The sequence below is a fragment of the Jaculus jaculus genome, chromosome 16, assembly GCF_020740685.1.
Source record: "Jaculus jaculus isolate mJacJac1 chromosome 16, mJacJac1.mat.Y.cur, whole genome shotgun sequence".
Taxonomy (NCBI): domain Eukaryota; kingdom Metazoa; phylum Chordata; class Mammalia; order Rodentia; family Dipodidae; genus Jaculus; species Jaculus jaculus.
This window is the reverse complement of record NC_059117.1, coordinates 18,684,650-18,705,390: the sequence shown is the minus strand read 5'-3', so window position 1 is coordinate 18,705,390 and position 20,741 is coordinate 18,684,650. Positions and strand designations below refer to the sequence as shown.

General features: G+C 40.6%; 1 protein-coding gene across 2 annotated transcripts in view; it reads right to left on the bottom strand.

Annotated features, from left to right (window-relative positions):
• Positions 1–20,741, bottom strand: part of Lhfpl3 (LHFPL tetraspan subfamily member 3) — a 517,155-nt gene that overhangs the window by 152,520 nt on the left and 343,894 nt on the right. For both annotated transcript variants that reach the window (XM_045136192.1, XM_004652886.2), the window contains exon 2: positions 6,068–6,304. In XM_045136192.1, coding sequence (XP_044992127.1) covers positions 6,068–6,304 — 237 coding nt within the window. The remainder of the gene's footprint in view (positions 1–6,067; positions 6,305–20,741) is intronic.

Here is a 20,741-nt window from a genome sequence, read left to right as displayed (position 1 = left end):
TTACTCTGAGGGCAGTAGCCCTTGCCATCGTGGGATCTCTTAGTGCTGGGAGAAACGTCAGGTGGCATCCAGACAAGTCCTATATTTGGTAATTCTGTGACTATTAAGATGCTGGTCTTACGCATTGTCTGGGATGATACCAGTGCTGGGCAACTCTAAGCCAAGTTCTCATTCTTACTGCTACACCATATTGTCACTCATAATGTGGCCATGGCATGGCATGACACCCCAAATCAAAATTCTGAAGCATTTCTCCATTGGTTAAGCAAAATTTATTCTCAGTCTTCCTATTATCATATTAAAAGAGCTTATGCCACTTAATAAATAGACATTAGCTTGAGTCACTTCTTGATGGATAATCATGCTTTCTCCTTTGCAGTTTAAGTGCTTGAAGACAAAATGACTTTAAAATTTCTCATGAGAGGACCCAATTATCTGATAAGCAATTCCAAAGACCATACACACAAATGTAGAAACAGGACTCGTTATAAATGATGTCTGACAGGGAAAGAGATATTTGTGGCATAGGAGCACTAGAAAATGTAATTATTTATCCTTTCACAATTAATAAAAGAAATTGAAATTGAAGCTTTCATTTCAAGTCCTTTTTTATCTAGATGAAACTTTAATTTTACATAATTAAATTGGCTTCACAGTTCAGTGTGTTAAAATATGCAATTAAACAGAATATCAAGGTTAAATGGCTACTGCTCTTGGCTCATTTAGAAATCATGCTGCTGAACTCCTAAACAAGAAGGAGCTCCTGGCTGTCCACTATCACCCCTGAGCCAGGGACCACATGGTCTGCAAGTCTGCTTCCCCAGGTCAGATCAGGAAATTGACAAATTGATTTTCTCTCTCTCTCTCTCTGTGTGTGTGTGTGTGTGTGAACTCTTCTATAAGGTTAATTGGATATGAACAGTTTTCATTTCTCTTTGTTTTTCAGTGGAGCTTTTTCAAAAACAAATAAAAAGTTATAAACATTTATTTATTTAGAGAAAGAATGGGCATGTCAGGGCCTCCAGCCGCTGCAAATGAACTCCACATGCATGCACCACCCTGTGCATCTGGCCCCGGGTCCTTTAACCACTAAGCCATCTCTTCAGCCCCTCGAGCTTTGTTTTTTAATCCACAGAAAAAACATTCTAACACGTTGATAGAGTTCTATCACTCTATTATAGAACTTTACTTTGAGAAGACACTTGCACCTTGAAAGTTGTCACTTTCTGTAAGAACAGATACTGCACTTGACCTTGGCCAAAAGGTAGAGAAACAATAAAGTGTGAATTTCTGTTGGTTGAAAGTACCTAAAAATTCTTTTGTTCCAATTTTTCCCATTCCACAGTTTATGACCAGTTTCAGCAGAGATGTCTTTCAAATGATCTTTTCACTTTTGGAAAAGGAGAGGTTTAAGAAACGCTGTGGGAGGCACCAAAATGGGCCTGGAGTGAGCTCACTGGCCATGTGTCTTCCGAGGGAGCTGGAACTGGAGAGGTGGGGACGGGCATCTTCTCCTTGCTTTCCCTTTGACTAGTGTCTCTGTGATGATTAATTTATGGCTTGATAGAATCTTGTGTTTCCTGTCACCTTAAGATCCCGTGAGTGGAGCATGGTTCAACAATTAGAATTGGGCTCTTCCCTTCCCTGATGCAGTCTTCAATCCATGTAGCAGTGATTTACAGTGATTAGTGAGAAACACTCATGGACCTAAGAGGTAGCCTTGCTGTAATAAGGCATGGATCTGTATGTGGCTCTTCCTCATCAAGGGGGACGTATGTTACAGTGCTAATTATGATCAAGATGTGATCGTGGCATGAGCGTGTCTAAGGACAAAGTCTTTGAAATTGGGGGCATGTGTTATGACTTTGAGCTTGTTCTCTCTGTAATACTCCTGCAGCTCACAAGATGAAGGTTGAGGGGATGATTGGTAGACCAGAAGACCAGATGGCTGTAGAAGATGTTAGTGTGTGTGTAGTGATACAATCAATAGCAGAATGTAAATCCTTGACCTGGAATTCACTGTGGAGTCTCAGGGTAGCCTCAAACTCATGGCAATCCTCCTATCTCTGCCTCCCAAGGGCTGGATTTAAAGGTATGTGCCACCACAACCAGCCTCTTTTGTAGTATTTTATTTTTTAAATTTACTTATGAGAGAGAGAGAGAGAGAGAGAGAGAGAGAAGAAAAGAGAGAGGGAGAGAGAATAGGCATGTCAACGCCTCTAGGCCACTGCAAATGAACTCTAGATGCATGTGCCACCATGTGTATCTGGCTTACATGGGATCTGGGGAATCGAACCTGGGTCCTTAGGCTTCAAAGGCAAGTGCCTTAACTTCTAAGCCATCTCTCCAGCCCTCTTTCCTCTTTTTTATTTATTTATTTATTTTTTTGAGGTAGGGTCTTACTCTGACACAGGCTGACCTGGAATTAACTATAGTCTCAGGGTGGCCTCGAACTCATGGTGATCCTCCTACCTCTGCCTCCCAAGTGCTGGGATTAAAGGCATGTGCCACCATGCCCGGCTCTTTCCTCTTTTTTTTTTTTTTAAATTTTTTATTTATTTATTTGAGAGCGACAGACACAGAGAGAAAGACAGATAGAGGGAGAGAGAGAATGGGCGCGCCAGGGCTTCCAGCCTCTACAAACGAATTCCAGATGCGTGCGCCCCCTTGTGCATCTGGCTAACGTGGGACCTGGGGAACTGAGCCTCGAACCGGGGTCCTTAGGCTTCACAGGCAAGCGCTTAACCGCTAAGCCATCTCTCCAGCCCTCTTTCCTCTTTTTGAGCCAAGCCTTCCACATGGCACTGCCTGCTTCTTTGCTTCCATCTTATTGTATTACCCTGGGCACAAAATGGGGTCTTGGTTGTCAAGGGACATCTTGGTAGTTTTATCAGGAAAAAAAATTCATCATGAAAAATGTTTTAATAAGTTAACATGTATAATATTACACCTATGTAAACTGTAAGAGCACTTGATAATATATAATCAATTTTATAATTATAAATTATCCTGGGATTCAGATCAAATCATTTCATCTTCCTTAGGGTGTTGATATTTGTATTATCATATACACTCAAAAGTCGCTAGACCACTACTTGGTGAAAATATGCTTAGACATGCAGAATCACTGACTGGCTTCAGAAGTTTCAACCTTGAACAAATGTGTAAATAATACCAAACAATAAAGGTTACTTTGTATATCAACATAAATCTCATATCATCTCTCAGAAACATGTAGGTTCGATTAAACTTTATACTTGGCTTTCAGAAATTCTGATCCAAATTTCCAGAGGCCCTAGTCCACGAGGGTCTGCAATGCCTGCACAGTGGAGCTGTTCATGTCTTCTCAGAGGCATGGATTAAAGATTTGGGATTGAGGAATAAACATGCGTATAACTGAAATGCCTCATCCATGTGGCCTGAATCTCTACTATTTTTCTGGCTCTCTCTGATCTACAACAGAGGAGCTGTTGTTGATTTTACTCATTCAGAGCAAGATACAGAAAATGATGGTGGTACAAATGGGGATGATGAGCACAGGAAAAGCCTACATAGATTCACTCCCTCAGCCGCATATTATCTCTTCTAACTCGCTTTCCCATCAAAACTTACCAATGTGTTGCTAAACCATTAGTAATGTTGCTTTCTTAAGAGGATATATAGACAGAGGGGACCAGGCAACAGCTTTTAGCTCAATCCCACAGAAGCAAAGACCCATTTCAAAGCTTTGAGTACTCTGTGTACTGTCTGGCTGTGCTTTTCTATAGTCTGAATTCAAGACAGGTAATTCTTACATAGGTGTACATGAATTAGAATTCTCAGTTGCCAAGTAAAATTTTCCTATTTTTGTTACTTTTTTCCTTCTTCTGTGCTTATTTATTTATTTATTTATTTATTTATCTTCTGAGTTTATTTTTAATCTGCGGTCAAAGAATATGAAAAAATTTCAATATACCTGAACTTTACCAAGGAGACATTAGCATTCTGTCCCCTCATTAGGTGCTGGTGGAAATGAAGTATTTGCAGAACATAGTGGTCTTTTTTTATTCCATTCATTCCTTCAGGAAAGGAAATTTGTCTAATATCCGGCTGTCCTTTATTAAATTTGAAGTGAACAAGGCAGACACCTGTGCACATTCAACAAGCCGACAAGAGCATCCAACAAATGAGTGCATGGTGAGGATTGTATTCGTAAGGTAAATAAAAGTGTAATTGCTATCTTCTCTTGTCGTTTTTTTAATCTAGAAAGGTCAACTTTGAAAGGGAGATAGTTTTGTTTTTAAGACATTTTAGTATTGCTCCCTGTGAAAGTTATTTTTTGTGCTTAGAATATTTTTGACAGAATTAAATAAACGAAGACAATTCTGCCCAAGGTCAGGAATAAAAGGTTTCTGAAAGACTGTTGCTCTTCTGATGGCCTAATTTTACCTTCTTACACTTCATATTTTCCTATATACTTTTTTTTTTTTTTGAGGTAGGGTCTCACTGTAGCTCAGGCTGACCTGGAATTCACTATGTAGTCTCAGGGTGGCCTCAAACTCATGGGGATCCTCCTACCTCTGCCTCCCAAGTGTTGGGATTAAAGGCATGTACTACCACGCCTAGCTTCCAATTCATATTTCATGTTCATAAACAGTGATGTCTAACTGTGAAGCTTGCTAAGCAACCACTACATGTGACATTTGTGTAGAAGTGTATGGCTGCTTATATGAGAGGCCTGTTAAGGTGGTGAAGTGTTTTGGAAATTACCAACTACTTGAGATAATAAGCTAAGTTTCATAACTTAGGGTTGGATTTAGTTCCTAGTTTGGGAACAGAAAGACAGAAGAAGCTGATATTAATGCAAATTATGAGAATTAAAGAGCATAAAGAGCTAGGTATGGTGTCACAGACCTGACAACACAGTTCATAGGAAGCAAAGGTAGGAGAATCAAGAGCTCATCATGGGCTGCGGTATGAGAATCTATCTCAAAAGTAGAACAAACAACAGAGAATTCTGCCTCTTAACTCTGCATAACATAAAGATACAACATTGAAGTCTTTAAAAAAAACAACCCTTGACATTAAAATTCTATCCCAGAGAATGGGATTGGAAATCTGGAAAGAAAGATATAAGGCTCACCTTGAATAATGACTTGCTATCTCTTACTCACACACTGGAATGCACTTGTGTGTCATTCCCTAGTCAATATCCTGTTCTGGACCCTGAGTTCCTTGTGTTTCAGTTGACAATTTCTGAGGACTTTTGGTTACTCAGATAGCACATTTAAAATTCAGCTAATTAGGAAATTATTGTAATCCTTATAACTACTTGGGGCCAGGACCACTGGGTCTATCTGTCTGAGACGATGAGTTTTGAATTCAAAGAAAATGATTGTGATGGTTTTTAAAGATTTTCCAGACATTCTTTTTATCCTGGGAAACAGCTGAACCCTCAGAGTAGAAACATTTTCCATTCAAACAAACAGACTCCCCAAAATGTTACCACTTAGCCATTAACTTCGGATAGCTGAGACATCCGAGAAGGAAGGAAGGAAGAAGAAACTGGAAAGATGCATTTAAATACTGATAATGGACTTGGCCCCAGAAGGATAAGTGCCTCAGAAAGATAAGTAAATGCAATATTGTATTTGAATTGTGCCAAGTTCTGGATTTGAATATGGGGAAAAGTCTGAGAATTAGGCAGTATTAAAAGATATAGCAGTTGAGGGCTGGAGAGATGGCTTAGCGGTTAAGCGCTCGCCTGTGAAGCCTAAGGACCCCGGTTTGAGGCTCGGTTCCCCAGGTCCCACGTTAGCCAGATGCACAAGGGGGCGCACGCGTCTGGAGTTCGTTTGCGGTGGCTGGAAGCCCTGGCGCGCCCATTCTCTGTCTGTCTTTATCTGCCTCTTTCTCTCTCTGTCTGTTGCTCTTAAATATATAAATAAACAAAAAAAAATAAAAAAAAAAAGATACAGCAGTTGAGCACTACAGGGGAAATGGAGGTACTTGATGGGAAAGAGAGGGACATTTTTTTGTGTTTGTGTGTGCTTGAAACTCTAGTAAGAGGTCCCCAAAGCAATCTTACCTTTGTTTTCTGCCTTCAGTTCCTCTGCCATCAAGCTGTCTTGTCGGTTACCAAGCACAAATGCTAGAAACGACAGGATCAGGGCATCCAATATTCCAATAATTGCCAGGATGTACGCCCAGCGGACTGAACAAGCCCCGAGAGTGTACTTGTCTGTCTTTTCTCCACACATCCGTTTTACTTCATCTGAATCCCAGCCATCAGGGAAAATCATACAGCCAAGCACAAGGCAGGCAGCTTAGAAAGAAAGAAAGACAAGGAGAGAAAAAGAAGTTAGTCAACTTCATTTTTAGCAAATATTTCCTTTGCTTGTCAAATCAGTTCAAATTCTTCTTGATTTAGACAGTAGCAAATCTCACTACTGTTCTATTCTGTGTGTGTGTGTGTGTGTGTGTGTGTGTGTGTGTGTGTTTGGCTACTTTTAAAACACTTCAGCACTCTGCAGCAAAAAGAACTCTAGAATTTCACTTTAGAGTGACCCCACATATCCTAGGAGAGGTTAAGGTAGATTGATCCATGAGAAAATATTAAGAAATTGAATTTTTTGTGCATTTATAGGAAAGCTTCCATTGCAAAGAGGCTACAAGGAATCATAAGAATGCAGAATGACAATTCATGACTGGCTTTGAAGAACTATGACAGCAGTCAGATAAGGGATTAGGATAACATAGAAAATACCAGAGTGTATATTGACTTTGAATCACTGTGAAAAATAACTACATTGTGAATGCCCACCCCCAACATCCAGAAAGTTTCTTTTTTTTGAAACTTTCTCCTTACCTCTTGCATTCATTGCACACAGATGTTTTCTATTCTAGTCTTCATTTTATTTTGCTTTTTAAAGGTTGGAGAAATAGTAAAGTGTTTCCTAACTAGAATGAAGACCTGAGTTCGGCCTCCCAATACCACCGTAAAAATGCTGGGAAAGGCCGGGCGTGGTGGCACACGCCTTTAATCCCAGCACTTGGGAGGTAGAGGTAGGAGGATCGCCATGAGTTTGAGGTCACCCTGAGATGACATAGTGAATTCCGGTTCAGCCTGAGCTAGAGTGAGACCCCACCTTGTAAAAACAACAACAACAACAAAATGCTGGGAAAGGTGGTATACACTTGAAATCCCACTACTGGGGAGTCAGGATAGCCTAAGTGATGAGCTCCATGCCAATGAGAGATCCTGTCTCAAAAAAACAAAAGAAGGTGGGTGACATTCCCAAGAATGATAGCTGAGGTCCTCTGACCTCCACATGCAAGCACATACACACACACAGGCACACCTGCTTACACACCTCCATGCATTTGCACAGATGTGAATATTCACATGCATAAAAATGAGGGACTGAAAAACACTGCGACACAGTGTGGCAATGCAGAGTTTTTTTAAAAAATATTTTGTTTATTTTTATTTATTTATTTGAGAGCAATAGACAGAAAGAGGCAGAGAGAGAGAGAGAGAGGGAGGGAGGGAGAGAATGGGCACACCAGGGCCTTCAGCCACTGCAGACAAACTGCAGATGCATGCGCCCCCTTGTGCATCTGGCTAACGTGGGTTCTGGCGAAGCGAGCCTTGAACCGGGCTCCTTAGGCTTCACAGGCAAGCGCTTAACCACTAAGCCATCTCTCCAGCCCCAATGCAGAGTTTTTATGGAAGTTAAGAAATTCAGAAGAATTCTACTTCCCAAATATCACTGCATAAGAATTTTCTTTCTTTCTTTTTTTTTTTTTTTTTTTTTTTTAATTTTGAGAAAGAGCCTGTCTGTGTAATCCAGGCTCCCTACAAACTCTTTTTGCCTCAGCCTCTTAAGTGGGTATGTGTGACCACGCCTGCATTTTCACACGGATGTGGGGAGTGCAGGGCCCTCATATTTGTACAGCGCACGCTTGCATCTCCTGAACCAGCTCCCCGCCCCCCCAGTTCCTCTTTTCAAAGTCTTATTTGACAATTCTATACACGTCTGTAATGTATTTGTCATATTTGCCACCATTACCTCCTCTTGCCCTCCTCCCTTTCACAGTGAACTCCTTCCTCTTCCCAGCTAGTCCCACTTCTACCTTAATGTCTTTTATTTATTCATTTTTTGTAACACATTGTTTTATTAGGGTTGCTTGAAGGACCATGGGTGAGAGTGATTTATCAAAGTATGGTCAAGTAACCAGTGGTTGAAGAAAATCTCTGCCCCTGCCCTAGTAACCATTAACTACCAATAGCTCCTCAGAGGGGCTCATGTAGCTTCCCCGCCCCCGACCAAATGTTGACATGTGCCTGTGATCCCAGCCCTTGAGAGGCTGAGGCAAAAGAATCATGAGTTTGAAGCCAGCCTGGATTACACAGGGTCATTCTTGTGCAGCTGCTGTGAGTTCATAAGTGCAAGACCGTGTCATGTCCGGAAGACAGCATTCCACAGCCCTTCTCCTCGGCCTCTGGCTCTTATATTCCTTTATCCCCCTCTTCTGTGATATTTCCTAAGCCTTGGAGTGGCTAATATAGAAGTCTCATTTAGGTTGAGCGCTCAACAGTCACTTCTCAGCCCTTTGATCCATTTGAGTCTCCCCAGCTGCCGCCACCCACTGTAAAAAGAACCTTCTTGGACCAAAGCTGAGAACAGCACTCATCTACAGACAAAGTATTCAGATTTTTTTTTTTTTTTTGAGGTAGGGTCTCACTCTGGCCCAGGCTGACCTGGAATTAACTCTGTCATCTCAGGGTGGCCTTGAACTCATGGCAATCCTCCTACCTCTGCCTCCCGAGTGCTGGGATTAAAGGCGTGCGCCACCACGTCTGGCCAGAATATTTTTTAAATACTAAAAATGATTTAGAAATATTTTCCATACTGTAGTTCAGACTCAAAAATCTTCTGCATTGTTCCAAATGAAATAAACTGTTAATGGAAGCTGTAAGTTTTAAAAATACACAGATCACTTGCACTAGAGGATGCATGAGAGGACACGTTGAATACTGAGAGCTGAGAGGAGATAGATGTGAAAATATTTCCAAATCACAAATTTTACTTTATCTAAATGATCCTTTCAAGTATTTGTAATCTGTTGTCTAGTCAGCACAAACTTGTCTCCACTAAATATCCCCGAAATTTTTTTTAATTTTTTAAAAATTTATTTATTTATTTATTTGAGAGCGACAGACACAGAGAGAAAGACAGATAGAGAGAGAGAGAGAGAATGGGCACGCCAGGGCTTCCAGCCTCTGCAAACGAACTCCAGACACGTGCGCTCCCTTGTGCATCTGGCTAACATGGGACCTGGGGAACTGAGCCTCGAACCGGGGTCCTTAGGCTTCACAGGCAAGCGCTCAACCGCTAAGCCATCTCTCCAGCTCAATATCCCCGAAATTTGAACCTCTCTTTAAGTAGATTTGTGCCCTTCAGTAACTATGCTGTTGACCTCCATGGATTGTATTTTAGGGTATATTGTCTAGTTATTACAATTCAGGTATTCATTCATTATCCTATTTAAGTGTATTTAAATTTTTTTAAAAATTTATTTATTTTCAGATAGAGATGGAAGAAAGAGAGAGAGAGAGAAAAAAAAAAAGAGAGAGAGAGAGAATGGGCATGCCAGGCCCTCTAGCCACTGCAAATGAACTCCAGATGCACGTGCATCTGGCTTACATGGGTCCTGGGAAATTGAACCTGGGTCATTTGGCTTCGCAGGCAAATGCCATTTAAGTGTATTTTAATGGCTGATTTGTCCAAGGCACTCCTTCAGATGCTATGAATATAACAATTGATCATTCTCTTTCCTCAGGAAGCTTGTAGTCTGTTAATTGAGATGATGCATGTGAAAAAATAATTTTAGCTACAGACACTCAAAGCCAGGTGTAGCCAACAGCTCTGAGAGTTCAGAGATGGGCAATCTAGGTCAAAAAGAATTCGAAGGCTGGAGAAATGGCTTAGTGGTTAAGCGCTTGCCTGTGAAGCCTAAGAACCCTGGTTCAAGGCTTGATTCCCCAGGACCCACGTTAGCCAGATGCACAAGGGGGCGCAGGCGACTGGAGTTCATTTGCAGAGGCTGGAAGCCCTGGCGCGCCCATTCTCTCTCTGTCTCTCTGTGTGTCGGTCGCTCTCAAATAAATAATAAAAAAAAATTGAAAAAAAAAAAAAGAATTTGAAGCCGGGTACAGGGGCAGGTGCCTGTGATCCCAGTGCAACCTCAGCACTGAGGGATCCAGAGGCTGGGGAGTTGCTGGGGCTCACTGGTCAGCCAATATAATAAACACAAAACAAAACCAAAACAGGTTCTGTGAGAGACTCCATTTCAAGGAAAAGAGACAGAAGATGAAAGAAGAGGACACCTGAAGTCTTCTCTACCCACTAAAATAAAATAAATACATAAAATAAAAGCATTGCCAGAATAAAACAGCAAAAAAGACAAAAACATATTTTCTTATGGTGAGAGGGCATATGAAATCAACTTGTTTTTCCTTCACAAATAGGAATTAGTTAAACGGCTTATTCTACAGTTTAATTAAATAACAGAAATCAACAAATGACTCAAGCCTAGGCAGGCTCCTGCTGCTCTAAGATGACTTTATGTCTTGGGAGTTTATGTCACATAACTAAGATCTTTTTCTCAAGATCTTTCTGTCTTGAGGGAAGAGACTTAATATCTCATTGAGTTACAACTTGAGATGGAAAAAAAAAAAATCAGAGGTAGAATTAATACCCTGAAAAAAGACACAAGAGAATTAGAGAATTATTTTCTATTTTCCAAGTATATGACTTCCTAAATTAAAATATATGATTTCACCTATCTTTGAGTATTCTTCATTTAGAATTCATTTAGAAGAATACTCAAAGATAGATGAGGTAATACATAACTGTTCTTTATGTAATGGGTATTTTAATGAAAGTTGTAAAAGCAAAAGTTTTGATACAAAATTTTTATCTAAAGAAGTTGGTATTCAGGGAAATTATAAAAACTAGGAAGATTAGGGTTTTGGGTGCTTGGAGAAAAATATTCACTCCTAACTGGCAAAGACATCCCAATTTTCCTTTAAGCTATAAGGCAATGTAATATAACAAGTTCCCATCTGCTTCTTGCCAACTTTTTCTTAACATGAACAATTTTCTTCTAATTTATCTGTTTTAAAAGTCTAAATGAGCCAGGTGTGGTGGTACATGCCTTTAATCTCAGCACTCGTGAGGCAGAGGTAGGAGGATCACTGTGAGTTCAAGGCCACCCTGAGACTCCATAGTGAATTCCAGGTCAGCCAGGGCTAGAGTGAGACCCTACCTCAAAAAACCAAAAAAAAAAAAAAATCTAAATGGTTATATATATTAGGATTTTAAAAAACCACAAAAACATTTAAGTGCTTTAAAAATTTTAGATGGCTTTTATATAACAAAAACTTTCTGTCAAAATGTGTAAAAACATACATTTTCCCTCCCCTATCCAAACTCTTTTTATTTAGCTGTATTTTAAAATATATTTATTTATTATATGAGAGAGAGAGAGAGAGAGAGAGACAGAGAGACAGAGAGAGACAGAGAGACAGAGAGAGGCACAGAGCGAGAAAGAGAATGGGCTCACCAGGGCCTCCAGCTACTGCAAATAAACTCCAGATATACGCACCACCTTGTGTATCTGGCTTTACGTAGGTACTGGGGAGTTGAACTTGGGGCCTTAGGCTTTGCAGGCATGTGCCTTAACCACTAAGCCATCTCTTCAGCCCCATTTAGCTGTCTTTATGTTTTGTTTCTTGAAAGGGGATGCCCCCAAGCTTTGGTATATTTAATTTGAGTCATTAAAGTAGGTTAGACCCTGTTGGTTTCTTTGCATTAATGTTGGAGAGCTATAATGACTTCTGCTTTCTGACATTTTATCAACAGAACCTTCCTAGTCTAACATCATTTGTATAGCCACTAGAAGTAACACCTGTTCCCAATCCTGACAAGGTGGCACCTGCAAACGGCCTGGTCATCTCAGCCAATGAAAGAATTAGTATTCTTCTTGGTTCCATCATTATTTCTAATTGCTTACACAGGACTTGACTCTGAGGCATAGTGCCATTGCTACAGTAAACGCTGGAATATATAAGGCAGGAGAACATTTGGTTACTCCACACTTGATATTTCCTGATCACAAGGCATAGGAGAGAATTAATTCCAATTGGGCTATTATCCAAAAATGGCTTCCTTTATTAAAATGTCACTTAGGAAATGACTAACTTCCTTGCAGCAATGTGTTCCTTCATTTTGGCAGCAGGTTTTCTGGAGGTATATCAGAGTGTATTCTTTCTTTTTAATTTTTTTGTTTATTTTTATTTATTTATATGAGAGCGACAGAGAAAGAGGCAGAGAAAAAGAGAGAGAGAGAGAGAGAGAGAAATAGAGAGAATGGGTGCCCCAGGGCCTCCAGCCACTGCAAACAAACTCCAGATGCATGCGCCCCCTTGTGCATCTGGCTTACGTAGGTCCTGGGGAATCGGGCCTCGAACCGGGGTCCTTAGGCGTCACAGGCAAGTGCTTAACCGCTAAGCCATCTCTCCAGCCCCAGAGTGTATTCTTGAATGCCAAGGGGGAAATGAGAGAGAGCTCCCAGGTTGGAGGTGAGCACCCAAGGGCGGAAAGAAACGCGCAGCCCTGTTACGTGCCACCACGATGTCTTCTACACTAGACTATATGACAAAGGTGTCCTTGTGAATGCACCACAGCGGATTTCCATCTTAGGCATGTTCCAAATGGTTAAGAAGTGTTGGCTTTCTACAAGGAGGCTCTGTGGGGAGGCTGCCGATCCCACAATGGGTTCTTCTGAAGCACTGCACAATGGTTAATGGGTCTCCTGAGCCCTTAATTACAGTGGCACTTTTCTTGTTAAAGAGCTGAATGCAATCTCTGTGGAGGAAACATCCGAAGAGAAGCCCCCAAGCCCTGATACTGGGCTTTCTCTCCAAAGTGAAGGAAAAATTTAAAAACAGCCATAAATGTAGCCTATGATTTGGGTTATTTGGGCTTGCATATATGACTGGGCCAACTGTCCCAGCCAGGGCTTTGAATGCTGAGAACCTGAAAACCACTTTTTTTTTGAACAGGAAGAGAAAACCTAAATTCACTCTTTCAAAAGCTTATGCACTGTTGGACAAAAACCATGATAAATTGCCTCGTGTTGCCTGAAGCACTCAAGAGGAACATGGTGAAAGAGGGGAGCCTGCATTCACGTAATACTATCAATCATTCAGGCACAGAGTAGCTGGAGAAATTGATGCCAGCAGAGGCTGCCAGGCCACTGGGGCGGGGGGCAGGGGGTGCCCTACTCTGAGCACCTGGAAAGAGAGATAGAAGACTCATTCCCACAGCTTCTTCGCCAGCGCCTGGTCGGCAAAGGCAAGCTGTAACATTTCTGCTCCTGGAAAAGGTTTACTATTTACTGCTCAGTTTACTTGGAGTCCTGTGATGACCCAGGACATGAAATACTGTGGTGTAAAGCGTGGTAGAATAAATGAATTGTATTCTGGAAGATTTTGTTATTTATTTATTTATTTATTATTATTATTTTTCAAAGTGTTTGAATTAACAACTTCCACGATTATAAAAAAATATCCCATGGTAATGCCCTCCCTCTCCAGATTTTGGTTTTAAACACAATATAATTTTATAGGCATTTAACCTGGGGTCATAACGAGAAAGATATAATATCCCTTCGAATGGTGGGGCTTAAGAGAAAATATAAATAAGTCCTGAACTCTCAAAAATACCGGAGTTAGAAAATGTCATGGTGATAAGGGAAGCTTCTCTACTCTGCCAAGCACTTAGCTCTAATTTCTCTGAATAAACAGGTCCTTAAAACATCTGTGCAGCTGGGAGTGGTGGTGCATGCCTTTAATCTCAGCACTCGGGGGGCAGAGATAGGAGGATTGCCCTGAATTTGAGGCCACCCTGAGACTACATTGTGAATTCCAGGTCAGCCTGGGCTAGAGTGAGACCCTACCTAAGGAAAAAAAAAAAAAACACAAACCACCCAACCAAACAAGAAACCCAATGTGCATAGTGTTGAATCAGTGGTTAGAACTGACACTGTATGTGGATGACAGGAATCTGTGCACACCTGCAGGTATGAACTCATGAATTAGAAGAGAAATATGATACCAAATAGGGAGAAGTTACTTCATTGTATAATATTACTTCCCAATTCACCCCAGTTTTTTATTAGTTATGTACACAGTGTGTAAACAGCCATGTTGGCACCATCATTAGCCTCCTCCCTGTCCTCCCCCCCTCTGCAGGGACCCTCCTTGTTGGGGAATGTGGGTCATACATGGTGGGTTAGCTATCAGCTATGGGGAAGAGGCAACATCTCTGTGCATAATGTCCTAACATGTGGCTTCACCCAAATTTTGATAGCCATATATAGGATCAGGAAGATGCCTGTGATAGAACACTTATCTATCATGAGTGGGACCCTTGGCTCAATCGCTTGCACTGGAAAAAATAAGGTCATATATAAAAGCATCAGATTTTGTAAGGTAAACAAAATAAATGCAATTCTGTTCTGTACAGTGCTGCTACATGACTTGATTTATATCACAGATTAAAATTCTGTGAAATCCTGATAATAGTCTGGTTAATAAAATAATATACATAACCACAATAGTTACTATTTGTTGGATGTAGGCACATATTTTACATACACCTTCTTATTGTATTCTCAAAAAAAGCTAAGAGAAGCATGAAAATACTTTTTCCCGACTCTTAGTTTTCACCAAGATGGATTTTGAGACAGCCCACTTTTGAGGAAAAGAGATTTATTTGTTTTACAGATTTGGCATCTTTCACAGCTTGGGCTGATGTATTGGTTCAGCCTCTGCTGAGGGTTGAATAGTGGGTCCCGTTGTAAGATGTGAAGATGAGAGAGCCTCAAGGTCAGGTTTAGGCTTTTATAATAATTTACTCTAGGAAAGCTACATTCCTTTTGTGGTTAGCACTTTCTATTTTTTTAACAGTCAGACATGGTGACACACACTTAAAAAAACAATTATTTCATTTTATCTATTTGAGAGAGAGAGAAAGGTAAGGAGAGAAAGAGAGAGAGAGAGAGAGAGAGAGAGAGAGAGAGAGAGAGAGAGAGAGAGAGAGAATGGGCCCCCAGGACCTTCAGCCACTGCAAGCAAACTCCTGGCTTATTATGTGGGTCCTGGGGAATCAAATCTGCGTCCTTTGGCTTTGCAGGCAATTGCCTTAACTGCTAAGCCAACTCTCTGGCCCCACTTTCTATTTTTTTAGAAATATTTTTATTTACTTATTTGCAAGCACAGACAGAAAGTAAGAGCGAGAGAGAGAGAGAGATAGGAGAGAGAGAATAAGAGACAGAGAGAGGATAAGAGAGAGAGAATGGCATGCCAGGGCATCCAGATAGTGCAAATGAACTCCAGATGTATGTATCACTGCATCTGGCTTTATGTGGGTCCTTGGGAACCAAACCTGTGTTGTTAGGCTTTGCAGGCATGCATCTCAACTGCTAATCAATCTCCCCAGCCCTTGTGGGTAGCACTTTTAATGGCCTAAAGACCCTCTATTAGGCCTATGTCTTGTGAGTTGGCCATGGAGTGCTCATCTGAGCACTAGGAATACACATAGGATCTTGGCAGTGATTAGCATGTTGTTTATAATTAGACATTTACTTTTGAGTACTGAACTACTAAAGTGATACTTAAAGCTGGTTGTTTTTAGTTATGTAAGTATTACCTTTGTTTATACTAGCATTTCACCTAATCATAATCTCATCTGATAGGTAGCTCTAAGAACATGATTAACTATAAATTCCAAATGTATGAAGTGAGAATTAAAGAGGTTCTATAATATAAATATATTTATAAACATGTGCATTTGGTGTTTTACACATTTTTCAAGAAAACCTCTGACTTTTTTTTCGCACATTTTTTTTCTTGGCTTAACATTTTAGCCAGTATTTTTCAAAGCAGGGTCTCACTCTAGCCCAGGCTGGCCTTGAACTCATAGCGATCATCCTACTTCTGCCTCCTAAGTACTGGGATTAAAGGCATACACCACCAAGCCTGACACAACTTCTTTTGGTCTATTCTTTGTGTGTGTATAAAGAGTATGTGCAGTGTGGCATGCGATGTGTGGCATGTTATGTGTGGCATGTTATGTGCACTTACATGTTTGGATGCCACAGGAGAACTTCAAGATCCCTTTTCTATTACTCATTTATGTATTTACTGGAGACAATGTTCCCCCCGCAACCTGTAGCAGCTGATTTTGGTCAGGGAGGCCCAGTGGAGGCTAAGTCAAAAAGACTGTGAGTTTGAGGCTAGCCTGTGCTATATGGTCAAGGCCTATTACACAAGGTAAAAAACCTGAGATCATACAAATTTTATTTTCTGTGTCTGGGCTATTTTATTTAAAGCAATGTCCTTGGAGGTCCACCCATGTTATGACCAATGGCATGGTTTCTGAGACGCTGGAGGGACTGACTTATTCCATTTAGAACAAAATGTAATATGCTAAAGGATATACATGTTAAAGAAAAGACAATTGTCTTTCTCTCACTCTCCCTTTATTTTTTGATCTCCTTCCTCATCAGATATGCCTCAATCTTTCTGTTTTGATCTCTGTGCTTTTTGATGCTCCTTTAAGACTATTAACTGAGACATTGATTATGAACAATTTGTTAGGGTAGGCTATGATTAACCTATGGTAATACCATCCAATAACTTCTATGTTTTTCAAGATTCCATTGTTTAGAAAAAGAAACTGTCTCTGGAGAAGCAAAATTAGAAAAGATAATACTATCAAAAAAAGAGGGTTGGACAAAACCATATCAAGGGAGGGTAAAAGAAGTCAGCATGCTAAATGTTCTGTGAAAAGATTTTCACACGCCTTTCAAGTTCAAACACTAATAGCAGCAGCCAAAAGTTTACAGATAAAACCTCCACCTGTATGACATTTGAAGAACAATGCTTGAATCAGAACAATGCCTTCTTTTAACTAAAGTGGAATTTAATGCAACCAGTCTTAACCTGCTAGTATCCTGAAGGTGGCATTGCTTTGAATATGGGTATCAGAATGGCTCCAAGCAGGGCTTATAGGAGGTTTTGGAAATTGAGCAGGGAGTTTAAGGTTTGCTTTCTGCCCTGGGTGATCTGTCTTCCCTTCGGTGCTCTTTATTATCTATCATCCTTTAGCCATTAGCCCCAGGGTCCTTTTTGGCATTTGAAAATCTCCTGTGATACATTTACCATTCTTACTACTGAGACTTGCCTGCACTGATAGAATTATACACTGCGATGATCTAAAACATTTTCAATTCTGGGACACTGCTCATGTGAATTACTGAGAAACTCAAGATATTAATTCTTCCTGGAGATCAACATACGGCCATGAGCTGAGCTCAGAGTTTCTGAGTGAGAACTGAGCGCATCCAGAGCAGCAGTGAGGGTTCAGATCCATCACTTTCTCGGCCTCAGTGGTGAAGAGTGGAACTCATCTCTAGCCTCTAACACTGCCCGCCTCCCTCTCAAAGCTATTGTTTACATCCAAACAGAAGTTGATTTTTATATTCAAAAGAAATATCATTTCAGACAAATTGTGGTTTTGTTGATTCTAAAGAGCAAAACACAATCTTGGTTAGACATTTCCTCAATTGTGATGTGCATTGATTTTCTATTTCCGTGGTTAAGAAATCCACAAACTTAGTGGCCTAAAACAATATGTCTTTACTGTTCTATGGGTCTTAATTCCTACACGTGTCTTGGGGGCCAAAGTCAAGGTATTGGTGGGGTACAATATAGTCACTTGACCTTTCTGGAAGTTGTATTCTTGGGCATTCTTTAGTTCATGGTCCCTTTCTATCCCCAGAGCCTGCAATGGTAGATATTACAACTGAATGTTTGTATCTCTCTTAAATCCAAACATTGGAATCAAATCCTCAATGTGATGATATTTGGAGCTGGCCATTTGGGATGTGATCAGAATAGGAGGGTAGAACCCTTACAAGGTTTAATTCCTTTATCAAAAGAAACCCGAGAATTCCTATCTGTCCCTTGCCTTTTGAGGAGATCACGAGAAGACAGCCATCTTCCAGAAAGGAAGTAAGCCTTCACCAGACACTGGGTCCCTCGGTGCCTCCACCTTGCACTTTCCAGCACCTAGGCCTGAGAGAAATAAATTTCTGGTTCAAGCCACCCTGTCTAAGGCTCTTTGTTATTTCAGGCCAATGGACTAAACTAGTGAGCTGAGTCCTTTTCAGTAATTGTCTCTGTGACAGTCTCATCTACTTCAAAGGACTTATGCTTAGGGTGGTCTTACCTAGCTAACATAATCCCTCCCATCACAAAGTCAGCTGGGCTAGCAACTGAAATTGCAACAGTACCCCTAACTTCCCTTTGTCAAATGACCTAATACAAGTTCCAGATACTAGGGTGAGTCTCTTTCGGGGGACTTTATTCTGCTTACTATCTGATGTTATTCACAGTAGTGTAACATGATCTTGATTCTCATGGGTTTCCGATTTCTAGTATATAAGTCATTATAGCCTAAAGGAAGGAGAGACAATGGTAGATATGTTGCATGGGATAAATTCTGGTATCTGATGTGTTTTCTTGGATGGTGAAATGGTTCTTTTTTGGTTTCCTGATCAGCTGTATGGTTGACCATTGGGGCCAGTATTAATCTTATATTGTCAGCAAGCACCTTTAACCACTAAGCCATCTCCCCAACCCACGAATCTTATTTTGAGTGTTCTTGTCAGGAGTTTGGGTTCTAATGCATTGCCTGGTTCTAGCTGTGTATATTATTTTTGTAAGACCCTCTCTGCTGTTTGTTCCTCGGGACAGAATTTTTCTGTGTAAACCATGCTGGCCTGGAACTCGAGATCTTCCTGCTTCAGCCTCCAGAGTGCTGGAATTACAGATGTATCTAACATGGAAAATTCTTGAAGGAAAATTTACATTATGTTCTAGGAAGGTCATGGTGAACAAAGCAAGTTATGTATAGAAAGACTTGGGATCTTCTTGCTGCTGGACCCAATTCATTGTGTGGCCACCATTCTGCCTCAGTATAACCTCCAGCTGAGACAAATGTAACTTTGGGATCCTTTGGACTACTGGGCCATCCCATTGATGACTGTATGCTCCGTCTTGCCAGCTATATACTCTCCCTTTTGACATTGGCTCTCTGTTGGAGTTACAATCTGTAACTCATAAGGACTGAGCCCATATGAGTCGCAAATACGAATGTCAGTTCAACAGCTCCAATCATAGAGAGGATTCTACCAACCCCCCTTTTTTTTTCTAGTTGAGGTATTGGATCAACATAAATACTTTGGATGTATGCAGAGGCACAGTGCTAAATGAAAGTTTCCTGAAACTTTACTATTTGATATGTTTGGAAGTTAGAGGATGAGTACATATGGGTCCTGCTTAGTCATCTTTAGGTTGCACTTAGGCTGTAGTCTCAACTTTCTCATATCTAAGCCTATCTTGATGGGGACAAGCAAAGTATTGGGAGGTCTGTAGGGAGACATATTGAGTAAGTTATGGGCCCAGTGTATAGGATAAGCTCATACCTCACTTACCATCGCACACTCATCTCTAAGGGTACCAAGTTTAATTGCTGCAATAAGTGACAATGTGAGGACAAAAAGGAGACAAAGGACATGAAAATGATATTTTCATTTTTATATACTTATCATTGAGGCATCATGAAGCCTAAAGTCCCTAGTAGGATAAGTAGTTTGAACAACTGTTAAATAAAATTTTAAAAATCATTGTAGGGATTGCTAAAATGAATAGTGATTTTGTGTTTCTAATACTGATCTGAGACTCTCATGTATGCCATGCAAGTGAACTATCACCGAGACAAATCCCCAGCCTTCTTAAAATACATTGACAATGCAAAAATTGGATAACATTTATTTAAAAATTTATTTCATGCCTGGACACTCTGCTAAGCCTCTTATATGAATCAACTTATTAAAATCTCATTATAATTCTATGAGGTATATATTATATTGGCCCCATTTTATAGAGAATGTAACAATAAGATAGAGCTTAAATACCTTGCAGCATGTTACCAGTAAGGGAGTCAAGGTTGGTGGCATGGGTAGTCTGGTTGCTATTTCTTTCTTTCTTTTTTCTTTTTTTTGGTTTTTCAAGGTAGAGTCTCACTGTGGCCCAGGCTGACCTGGAATTCACTATGCACTCTCAGGGTGGCCTCAAATTCATGGTGATCCTCCTACCTCTGCCTCCCGTGTGCTGGGATTAAAGGTGTGCGCCACCACACCCGGCTGGTTGCTATTTCTTTACCATGGTATTGTCAGGGTCAAGTTTTTACTGTTTCAGGAAAATGTAGATCTTTCCTCTGCCAGTAAATTAAAACTGAAACAAGGGGCAGATTCATCTAAGAACTGGTGAGACTGGCTTGTGTTTTTATAAATGACAGTCTGTAGTTAAGAACCATGTGGAGTGCAGAAGCTGGGCTCTCCAGTCAATACTTGCACATGGCTAGAAGCCCAGTCCTGAGAAATGGTCCTGTGATGGAGCAATACTAGAGTTCCTGGAACTTTAGAGCAAGGGAGCAACTTATCTTAAAGTATTGGCATTCTGACTTGTGAGAATGACATCTCTAGAAATAACGGGCAGCAAAATCCCAGTAAAACAGAATGCAAAAGCTTCATTGATTTTTGTTGCTGAACTTTAGAGTAAT